The sequence below is a fragment of the Amphiura filiformis genome, chromosome 15 (assembly GCF_039555335.1).
Source record: "Amphiura filiformis chromosome 15, Afil_fr2py, whole genome shotgun sequence".
Taxonomy (NCBI): Eukaryota; Metazoa; Echinodermata; class Ophiuroidea; order Amphilepidida; family Amphiuridae; genus Amphiura; species Amphiura filiformis.
The window spans coordinates 25,271,135-25,283,308 of record NC_092642.1 but is presented as its reverse complement, the minus strand read 5'-3'; the positions used below and the strand labels follow the sequence as shown (position 1 = coordinate 25,283,308).

The 12,174-nt window shown below is 35.1% G+C and overlaps 2 protein-coding genes across 5 annotated transcripts in view; one reads left to right on the top strand and one right to left on the bottom strand.

The window, feature by feature from the left end:
* Positions 1-12,174, bottom strand: part of LOC140171427 (uncharacterized) — a 443,410-nt gene that overhangs the window by 105,384 nt on the left and 325,852 nt on the right. The gene's annotated exons all lie outside the window — the stretch shown is intronic.
* The window catches only part of LOC140171425 (uncharacterized), a 38,452-nt gene that overhangs the window by 2,803 nt on the left and 23,475 nt on the right, over positions 1-12,174 (top strand). For 3 of the 4 annotated variants that reach the window (XR_011861595.1, XR_011861594.1, XR_011861596.1), the window contains exons 2-3: positions 5,026-5,106; positions 5,723-5,871. Coding sequence is in view for 1 of the 4 variants with exons in the window: in XM_072194683.1 (XP_072050784.1) it covers positions 5,967-7,049 (1,083 nt within the window). In the remaining 3 variants the exon portion in view is untranslated. Of the gene's footprint in view, positions 1-5,025; positions 5,107-5,722; positions 9,824-12,174 lie in introns of those variants that run through there. The other variant, XM_072194683.1, reaches the window with a different exon arrangement.

The window sequence follows — 12,174 nt, the reverse complement described above, 5'->3', positions numbered from 1 at the left end:
CAAAAGGCAAAACGTTTGGGTAAATTTTCAGTATTTTCGGGATGTTTGTAAAATAAAATTAAGAAAATAAAAAATAAAACTTGGATTTGTGGGATATCGAATGCGTGTCCATTTGCTAAATGCGCGGGGGCTTTGAGACAAACATTTTTTTAATTTGGCCTAATTTGAAAAATCATTGGTTTGTGTGGAATTTGATGACGGAAATTGAGTCTAACACTCTTGCCCTTTCCAAAAATGTATGATTTGATTACATAACTTTGAAAGGTAAAACTTGACAGCATTTTGTATTTTTCACAAAATTTAGGTTTGGCGTACCCCATGCCCCAGCAAAAAGTAATTTACAAGCCAAGAAAAGTAGTGGGATTTGTCCTTTTGTCAAGATTAAAATTTGAATAGTAATAATTATATTTGTCTTCATATACTGGTTAAAAATTCAATTTACTTTTGGATCATATCAATAATACACATTTTTCATTCAAGAAAACAGTTTAGAATTGTGGGTTAGTACATTGATACTTTTGTATATGATTAATATTTTCCTGGGTTAGTCAGGCTGTAAGACTTTTTCTCCGTCTGCTTTCAGATTTGCACATACATTTTGTATTTTGTACTTTAATGGTTTTGAAAGAGTGTACTGTGCTGTTTTGTAGGTGTAGAAGATTAGTAATAACAACATCTGTATTTGTAGCAAAAGCAAAAATGAAAATACTTTCAAATTTGTTTCAAGCTTGTGGTGAAAGTGCTGGCTGCGGGGCCATGGTGATAATTATGTAGCACCTAACATGCACGCACATTGCAAGTATTTGCACATTTTACACATTAAAAGAACGAGGCCCTGTAGCCTGCACTTTCACAAACCTGGGAACAATTTTAACTTTCACTGTAAAAATCAGTAGTGAATCAGCCTTGTTTGTACATTGTATTTTATGTTACATGTAATCCAAGAAAACATGTCATGCCACCAAGGCTGTCAAAAGATTAAATAAAGTAGTGAATATGCACATATGCTTTAATATCAACATGTACTACCGCTCTGTCACTCTGCTTTTCCTGTTTTACAGTGGTTTTTTTTTTTTTTTTATATACTGGGGGAAAATTCATGTTCCCCCAAATGGAATAAATATAATTCGTGTTCCCCCCCATCATAATAGAATTTTTTTCGTGTTCCCCCCTTCAATCCTTCATCCCCCCCCTCTGGCGTAAATAGTGACTGCCCCCCTAGGTGTACTGAAAAAGCCTAGCAACTGTCACTCAAACTGCCGATATGTCAATTAAACTGTTGTAAAGTGACTTCACTTTTTATACAGGGTTTGAATACGAGTGTCACAGCCCTGACTAAGAGAGCGCACCACCATTAAATGCGCCATTGAAATACACAGGGAAAGACGCACTTTTGGATCGCGCTCAGCTGTTCAAAAACGTATTTCAGCTATCAAGTTAGGTATCAAATTAAAGCTAATCATAGAATATTATTCTTTCAACAGAATATATTGCTAACTGTCGACTTTTTTTTGCTGTTTTGACGCAAAGAAAAAGTGCAAATTTAACCTTAAAAAATCACTCAATTCGAAACCGGACATTGTCCAAATTCGAGCCAAAATTCCCTGAACTGGCCAATCAGGTGCATGGATTTTCAAGAAAATTTGTTCTGGACTATGAAAAATGCTCATGCATATTACTTTTGTCCATCAACATTTGACTGTCTCCAGTTTGTACTTCCTACACAAGTACATGTAGCTTGAATAAACCTTAAAGTTCTGTAGAAAAACTTTGAAATTGAAAACCGTAGAAAAACTTGTAATTTTTTACAAAAAGCCCTTGAAATTAAATGGTACCTACAAAACCAACATTTAAGGGGTCCAATGATAATTTAAGGAGTCGACCTGTCCAAAATTCTAAACTTTGGAACTTGTCAAATATTCCAGCAATCCAGTGAAATTATTAGTATCGTTGGCCTATGGTGATTTGGAAGATTTACTGATCTTTTTATTTTTTTACTTTTGATCAACGATTCTTATACAGATTTACGCCTCCATGCATCGTAAAACTAAAGAAGTCCATACAGTTTTTATCGGACCCTTTGGTCACTTTCAACTTGTGATTTAAGGAGTCCAAAATGGCCAAAATAAAAAAAATAAGGAGTCCCTAGACTCGCAAACTCCTTAAATGCGACCCCTGTTGTATAAGTAGAAGCATGTAATATTTTAGCAAGAAAGTTTATTGTAGTGAAAAAGCAAATTTCATGGATGAACAAAATTCCTCTTTAACCCATAATGTTTTGTTGAATCCAAGTGTGTAAAAATATTGGATCCAAAACATAATAATGATAAAATTGTATGCTTTACGCCCAATATTTATTGGTCTCGCTATGAGTTTTAAAATATTGGACTCGACTACGTCTTGTCCAATATTTTAAAACTCATAGCGAGACCAATAAATATTGTGCTCAAGCGATCCAATTTTATATCAATATTTGATATGGGAGGATGGGTCTTTCTTCCATGAAAACCATGATTAAGTATATGTGAAAGACTATTTAGAGAGTAGATTTTAGCTCAACTTTCACACACAAGGAAGAACAGTCTGCTGGCGATAAAGTGCTGGGTCTAACTCATTTTTGTAAAAAATTGGAGTTGGCCCCTTCTTCCACTCAGGTATTCAATTACCAAGATCTTGCCCCCTTCAGCAGGCAGGTCAGTACACCCCTTGAGTTTGGGTGGCCACAAGTTAAACGCAATCTGAATCATAATTTAGGCTTAATGTAGGTCTAGTGCTTTCATTCTCAGAGCTAGATTTAAAACGGAAACCATAACACTTAATACAGAATGAGTTATTATTTGAAATATTCTGATAGAAGTAATTAAGACCAAAAAAAGTTGCCTTTACCTGCCTGATCAGATGTAAATCTTTGGACGATCGACCTATTTGGGACCAACATGGCCATTCCTGTTTTTGCAAAATTTTGGGTCTCCTTTAAAAAAATATTTTGGATTAAGGAGGTAAGTCTACACCCCTGCCCAATTTTATGCCTATTTTTGCATTTTTCTCAAAAATTATAGCAAGATATGCATATGTGACCCCTCAGCACAACTGAGCCCTGAAGTAGCCAATCATCATTTTTGAGATATTCAACCAAAATATTCTGCTTGAAATTAGCTTTAAAATGATGTATATCATGTCTATAGTACTTGACATTTAAGTAGTGAAAAATCAATAAAACAGTCAATAAATCCTTTGTTTCCTATTGTTTATTGTTAAGTTCGATGGAGCATATCTCAATAGTGGCACTGGCGACATCCGGGCTCAGTTGTGCTGAGGGGTCACATATAATAGTAGGGTGGTCACATGAAAATTTCAAACTCACCCCTGGAATTACTTTTTCTGTCAGGATTGTTCCTTCAGCATAATGATTTAAAACATCTTTTGAATCAACTCAATCGGACAATCCGTTGCGAAGATACAGCCTTTTAAAGATTCACAAAATTGGCAATTTTACCCCATTTTAGGAAAATCCTGATTTTGTCATAAATTTGCATATTCACAGAGCGATAATTGTGGGAATAAAGCCAAAGAAGGCATGAGATGTATTGTTTTTGTTTATTTCATTTATGTTCATTGATGCAAAAAATATATTAAAAATCCAGGGTCATAATTGCTATATTTGCTTCTTTACAACATTTTTAAAATGGCTGAAATCACAAAAATAACTCTTTTGCCAGGACTTTAAAGGTAAATATGTGTGATTTTCACCGTTGAGGGCGCTATTATGTGCCAATTATGACCTTCAAAGGCCTGTATTTCCTAAACTACACAACCAAATTGTCTGATTTTTGCACAGGATTTTGCTCTGAGGGTCTAGATTGTAAAACTCAATATAGCATAATTGTATATCTTTGGGAAAATAGTTTTATTTGATGACAAAAAATTATTTTGTGCGTAAGTTTTTCATGCGTGACCATACAAACATGCTATATTCACCTTCATTACGAGCAGAATATTTTCTATCTAATTAGGTAGTCGGGTTTGCACAGAAGTTACTAGGAGACAAATTATATGGAATTCAATATGCCCAAAAGTATTCCAACTGCTGCCAAATCTGTTACATTTCCACCATACATTAGTGTATGTAGGCAGGGGTACACACAATAGCTAGCATTGTGGCCACCCTAATTATAGGGGCAAGGATTACAACTACTGCACTGGAAATTTTATTTCAGCACAGACAACAGTTGTGGAGTTACAGTCAAAAATGAGGGAAAACCAATATTTGATCAATAAATCAATAACTACTTGCCTTGAGTTGCTGAATTTTCAGTGCAGTAGTTGTAGTCCTTGCCCTATAATATACATATCTTACATGTCACCAATGCGCTATAATTTTTGAGAAAAATGCAAAAATAGGCACAAAATTGGCCAGGGGTGTAGTACCCCCTTAAAGCAGCATCCACATCTAGATGTGACTTGATGCTGAGGTGCATGTAAAAACTACCTGCATGAATGTAGCAAGCATTTTTACAAGGAAAAAGGTAGGCACAAATTGTGGGAATGTCGTGGTCATTGGCAATATCTTTATCAAATTAATGAAGAAAAATGTCACAAGATTGGTACATGTATCTGATATTCTCAGCATGCTAGACATTGTCACAATCGCAGACCTTTTAATTTCAGTGGTCATGAAAAGGCCAGGGAAAAGCATTAAAAATAATAACTCTGCCCCAGTAATTGTCTGAAGTTGCTACAATGTACATGTACAAGGAAAAAAATCTAGGATTCAAACTTCAAATGATAGTTGCTAGTAGATAAATGGCTGACTATCATTAAAGACCAAGTTCCGTAGTCTTGTACTTGTGGTGCAACACTCTACGGTATTTGATTGTATTGTATGTGCATTGCCAGCAAAATTAGGGTGACAAAGACACCAATAAATATTCTCTACTACCACTTATTCCCGGGTCAAAACAACTCAAAACAAATGATGTGATAAACTAATAATCAATCTCTCTTCTTTTCTGTTCTGTTTTACAGGCTATAATCCTAACTGGTATGTGATTGGTGAATTTGATGTTGGGAATTCATTGACTGGTCAGTGTTGCTTTATCGTAATTGGTAAGTTTTTTTTTGACTGTGCATTTTAGAAGAGCCTGGCAGGCCTATTCCACTTATCTGCGGGGCTCTTCTAAATTGGGCCCACATTAGCAGTCTCTGCGTTTGTTGCTATCGCTACCTCAAGCGTGATTTAAGTATGCTCCTAATAGAATTGTTAACTTGACCTTGTGTAACCTTAATGCATTTTTAACTTGACAAATCTTAGCATAACCTTAATATAACAACACTTAGTACAACAGATTGTTTAAATTTCTAAAATTATACCCCTGTTTCCGAAGTTTAAGGCTCTGTCCACGTAACTTGGACACAATTGTCCATACATTGATGTATTACATATATGTATTAAAGCTATGTTGTAGGTCACTGGTCAAAATAGAGAATGCAAAAGCAGGTGACAAGTCTTGTGATCTCCTTGTCTTCCATAACATATTTTTTCTGTACTCAAAAAATAAAAATTCTTCCAGTTTTTATACCCCTGAATATGCTGCAGCCTTATTTTCATGTGCAGCCATTTAATCATTATCAGTACAATTTCATTTGGTGAAACATGTAATTAACAATGTGGTTTGAATATTTTTAATAATAATCAAACATTAATTTTATTTCAACATTTCAGATATTTGTATCCACTGATAAATCTGCAATTGGAATCTAATACAAGTAGAATCGGGACTGAGACAGAGGACAGTGGGGATTGTGGTCGTCTTGAACTCATGTGGCTCCACTGAAGGACATTTTCATCTTTAGTAAAAATTTACTTACATGGTGGGTTTAAGTTACACATAGTACATGCATGCACCGTAACATGATCATGTAAACTTTACTCTGTAAATACAAGTTACAATCAGCAGCCGGGTAAAATGAAACTTTTGAAACCATTTTCCTGTGCATTTTGCAGCATGAAGCATTATTCTTTGGACAAATTGAAAACCCATCTTAATAGACATATGATTAAATATGTGTGGGCTCACAGATGCAAAAGTGTGTTTTGTCCAAAAAGCTTATTGAAATATGGTGAGCTTCTAAGATACTTTCATAGCCACAGAAAGCTATGGTACTACCAGTGTAAAAAGTTGAATGTCAGTGAGAAACCCTATCAGTGTGATTACTGTCAGAAATGTTTTGCACGTAATGATTCTCTGAGAGCACACATCAGATATCACACCAAGCAGCAACCCTATAATTGTGAATACTGTCACAAATGTTATGCACAGAAAAGTCATTTGAAAACACACATGACAACTCACACCAAAGAGAAACCCTTTCAGTGTGACCACTGTCAGAAATATTTTTCTCGAAAAAGTGTCCTTGTAAACCATATCAGAACTCACACCAAAGAGAAACCCTATCAGTGTGAGTACTGTCAGAAATGTTTTACGCAAAATGTTCATTTGCAAAGACATGAGAGAATTCACACCACAGAGAAACCCTTTCAGTGTGAGTACTGTCAGAAATGTTTCACTCAAAAACATGTCCTTGTGGACCACATCAGAACTCACACCGAAGTGAAACCCTATCAGTGTGAGTACTGTCAGAAATGTTTTGCCAGAAAATGGGTCCTTTCGGTCCATATCAGAATTCACACTAAAGAGAAACCCTATCAATGTGAGTACTGTCAGAAATGTTTTGCCCAAAAAAGTTGCCTTACGGACCATATCAGAACTCACACCAAAGAAAAACCATATCTGTGCGAGCAATGTCAGAAATGTTTTACACAGAATTTTCATTTGCAAAGACACATGAAAATTCATACCAAAGTGAAACCCTTTCAGTGTGAGTACTGTCAAAAATGTTTTGTCCAAAAAAATGTCCTTGTGAACCATATCAGAATTCATACCAAGGAAAAACCTTTTCAGTGCAATTACTGTCAAAAATATTTTGCACAGAATATTCATTTGCAAAGACACATGAGAATTCACACCAAAGAGAAACCCTATCAATGAGCACTGTCAGAAATGTTTTGTTAAAAAAGGTGTCCTTGTGAACCACATCAGAACTCACACCGAAGAAAGCCCTATCAATCTGAGTATTGTCATTTGGACATATGAAAGCATATTGTGAAAGTATCAAAGGGGTTTCTTATGAAATGGCACTTTACTAGTCAATGGCATAAATAATTTTTTCAAACCGAGGCATTGAAATCATGCATTTAGAGAACATTTGCCAAAAATCATCCAAGATGGCCGATATGGCACAAAATCAAAAGCGCACTAAGTCCAGGTGAACTTTTTTTTTCACAACCAAAAATGTCAATGTTATTGGGTTTAATATGACCAATTAGTAGGTGTAGTCGCCTGCTCTGACTGATGATGATGAGTAGGTGCATGCAAGCAAAATCTTAAGTGTCATTGAAGGTCATTGACTCATTCACAACAATAGAGGTTATCCACTTCACTCATCATGCTCATGTGTGACTTCTAACAAAAGGTGTTGGTTCCCGTAGTATTCTTCATTCAAAACAATTCAATGCATGACCTCGGAGTTAACTGCATGACTTTCGTGGGCTATTTTGAAACAGTTATGGTTGCACATTCAGGTACTTCTTTTGAAAGTTCTAAACAAGGTATAGCCAGCAGCAAGTTGTAGATGGTATAGGCCTAAATATAAGAAAACGTTTAGGGTTGAAATCAGGTGAAAAATACATCGAATGAGCACGAAACTTCACATTTATGTTCAGAAAGGTGTCTTCTTAGCATGATTCGAAAGGAGTATGGAAATTCCAAAGGGAGCTGGTGATTTAATTTGTAACTCGAGATCTACTTGTTCAATTTGTTAACCTTTTTACAGAGGGTATGATAGAGGTATTACTGGCAACTCTGCCAAATTACAGCTCAGTAGGCCACGTTTTTCACCTGATCTTATTGACATGAATATTTTGTGCCATTCTTGAGCAGTGCTGAACTCAGCCACTGGCAATTAAAGCGCACTGTGGCGATGGACCAATTTTGACTCGCACTTACAGGAAAATGAAATAAGTTATGTTGCTGTAATTTGCAAGATAGTTACAAAATATAATTGGCATTAACTTCCCCAATATTTACAGAAAAATATTGAAAAATAAAAGAATGAGATCAATTTAGAAATGTCTGTGCAAGCAGTGCACAGTTGAGCTCCCTGCATGTCTATGGGAGTGTTCTAATCATCAAGTTGATGGTTCATTGGTCATCCCTAGTTTTACCCAAAACAATGTCTTGTGTACCACTTTAGAATTCACACCAAAGAGAAACCCTTTCAGTGTGAGCACTATTGGAAATCTTTTACCCAAAAACATCACCTTCACCTTCATACCAATACAGCCCTTCCAATGTGAGTATTGTCAGAAATGTTTTACCCCAAAACATCACCTTACGAACCATATCAGAATTCACACAAAAAATAACCCTGTCAGCGTGATTACTGTGATTGAAGTGTCCTAGTGGACCATGTTACAACTCCCAGCAAGGAAGAACATACACACTATCAATGTTATTATTGTCAGATGTTTCCAAAAATGGTCTCGCATACTATATCAGAACTCGCACCAAAGAAATACCACTTGGTGTGAATATCATCGGATGTAATTTTTAGTGTCCGCCAAGAACTGGCAAAGGGGGGGGGGGGGGCTAAAGAAATAATGCTAGGCATCCCTCCATTTGTGCACCATTTGAGACAAGCAAATATGGGTGTCCATCTGAGCAGCATAGGTGTATCTCAAGTAGGAGGTGGGTCATGGGGCAACGGTTAAATGGGGTCAAATAGGGGTTAAACTGCTAGACTCACTCACTCACTTGATGCAACTGCTATGGCAAGAGACCCAGTGGTTCCAGAACTACCTATTTCTATCACAACCCTCCCTTTGGCTGCAATGGGGAGTGGATCCAGTGGTTTGCAAGCTGCCTTGTAGAGAATAGAAATCTTGAAAGATATGTAAGAATGCACATCAAAGAGACACCTATTAGTATCAGTACTGTCAGAGATAATTTGCTGATAGAAGTGACATTGTGCACTACATCAGATCTCAATTGGCGTATCGTCATAGGGGTGAGGCATGTGCCCCCAATCGATTGCAAAATTATAAAAATCCCATAGGAAAACTGCCAAAAAACGGCATGTGCCCCCAAATCAAACCTGGTGTCCCCCAATCAGGGTGGGTGCCCCAAATATGATGACCCATGCTGTGCCACTGTCAGATCTCATACTAAATAGAAATTTGTTGAAGTGTCAATATTGTCAGAAGTTTTCAAAACTTAAAAACTAGAATTCACACCAAAGAGAGAACCACTTTGTGTGATTATGTATATAGTCTTTTGTAAATTTTAAATGGATACAAAACAAACCATTACTATGTTCACCTTGATGTGGCATTGATGTTAACACATTGAAGCAAGCTGTTTCGCGTGCGCATCTGTGCAGTGGCTTTAAGCGTGTATGTGCATACAATGTATGCCAGGCTCATAATGTAAAGCACAACAGGACTCCCAACAAAGAGAAAACATACATGTAATAAGTGTAGCCACAGTAGCTGATAGGTCTAGCCAAATCATGCTCTGCATTATCATAGTAAAATTGCACAAGCCATAGAAAGTGGACACAAAATCCCTCACTTCAACTTTTAATCACTCACTTTAAATCAGGGGTGCTTAAACTTTGTTTGAAAGAATATGACCTCTATTTATAAGTATTGTGAAACTGTCCATAGATCTCAATATTCAAGGGCAGAATAAGGGATACACATTCATCTACACCCAAATTTATTTATTTATTTATTTATTTATTTATTTATTTATTTATTTATTTATTTATTTATTTATTTATTTATTTATTTATTTATTTATTTTATTTTATTTTATTTTATTATTATTTTTTTTTTTTTTTTTATTTTTTTAATTTTTAATTTTTATTTTTATTTTTATTTATTTTTTTATTTTTATTTTTATTTAACCTGTGGTGACCAATCAATGCACTTGCACTGTTCTCCCTTGGTTCCCAGGTGAAATTTAAGATTTTTTTATATTATGAAGTATGAACACTATTAAAATGCATTCTTTCACTTGAAACTGATAAAATACAACTTTTTAATATTCAACTTCATTATTCTTGATCATTAACTCTTTCCAACTCTTACAAGTCACAAATGTCAAGACAGCTGAAGTAAATTGGCGGGAAATACTGTGATTACCCGCATGATTCGCGTCATGTGACACAGTGCAAACCTGCATGTATATATCATTGTCCAACGAAGTCAAGTCGCATTTGGTATGTTGTTAATGCCAGCAAACGTGTGTAAACGAAACAAAGACTTGAAGTCAAAATACCACTTGGACTTTTATATTTGAATTTTGGGGAACTAAGCATCATTTTGGATTCGTTGGTGCAAAAAGATGCAAATTAAGGTCAATTAGACCATGCACCAGATGCAGCTTTTGAAAGCTTGAAAGTCTTAGTACCGTCTTAAAATATACAGACGTTTTGTGCATAATTTTGACATTTTTTTTACTAAAACATCAATTTCTAAGAGTTCATTTTGGACAACATTGCACGATTTTTGTGACAAGATAACTCGGGAAAATATGCAAGTAAAAAAATAAACTTTTTGCAATATCGTTTAGAGTACATATCAAAGTCGAGGACAATTTTTGTCATATTTGTTTTTTAAAACAAAAATATACACCAATTTTTAGCTTAATAGAGTGACAAAATTACTTTGGACACATGTTTTTTTCAATATTTTGAACAAAGTTGAATTTAGGTTCCCTAATTTTCATGCCTCTTCAAGAAATGATAATTGAAATCTTTTACCATGAACTGATTTTTTTTTATTTGGATAAAAAAGTGAATTTTTTTTATTTTTGTCAAAAACTAAAGATTATTGAAAAAATCTGATGTCACTATGGGATTCCTCGACTCATTTCATTTCCAAAGATGAAGATGTATAGTTTATATACTTTGGAAACAAACTTCTCTCTCATTGCTCTGGCTGTAAGCAACTCTTACTTTGTGTGTATTTGCTATGCAGCAAACAGATAAACTGCATTTCAGCTGCTGTGTAGTGTAGTGGTTTCATCTTCCAAAATCACTGAACCTGAAAGTTTGGTACATCTTGGAATTTTGCAAAAACATCTGAAGATGAATGTTCAAAGTGCTCTATCCTGGTTTTTACAAGGTTTTGCATGAATAGTTTTAGAACAATAGAGTAGTTAAAGCCATGATGTATGATCTTATAATATGAACTTGGTTAATTTTTTTCATACATCTGATTTTTCTGACATATTTCTAATGTTTCCACATGTCCAACTTACACCTAAATGGAATTAGCCAATTTGTTGTGTTTGTAGGTCAACAGAGCAATACAAAGTTTGACATAAAGTCATAATTCAAGAATTATGACTTAATGTCCTCCAAGGCTGTCAACTTTTGGAATTGCTTGGCATGAGACACTGTCGAAAAGAGATGTACCATGATGGAATTATTATTTGCCGACTACAATGTTCATTTTGACCCATGATTATTTGAGCCACAGCACTCAAGAATCTAAAAAATGGGGTGGGGGGACAACATATTATTTTACGATGCGTGAGATTGTACTCATTTGACAGCTTTATGCGTGAGATTTACTACCTTGGCGTGAGACTGTGTAAAATTGATCCAATGTGTGTAACTCACGCCCAATGCGTGAGAGTTGACAGCTCTATATGTATATGTATGTCCTCCCATTGAACTACATGTTAAACGGCCAAAACAACAACCAAACTAGGGTTTTCTGACTTTACTTTGTTATTTCAGCTCAAAATAGACAGAAAATTATTACTAGTATTATTTTTAGTATAATAAGAAATTTAAAATCTGAAGGAAATCATACATTAGGGCTTTAAGATGAAATGTGCATATGCAATTAATTTGGACAAGGAATGTAAATCGCTGTTGCAGGAAAATAAAATGATGCATAGTGTTTGGATTGTATTTTTTTATGTTGATTGTCATGTAATAACATTAAATATCACATTAAAGAGAAATCTTTAAAAAGTGTCTATATTGTCAGACGTATTTTCAATTCATAAGGCTTTTAAAGACTGGCTAGAATTCACATAA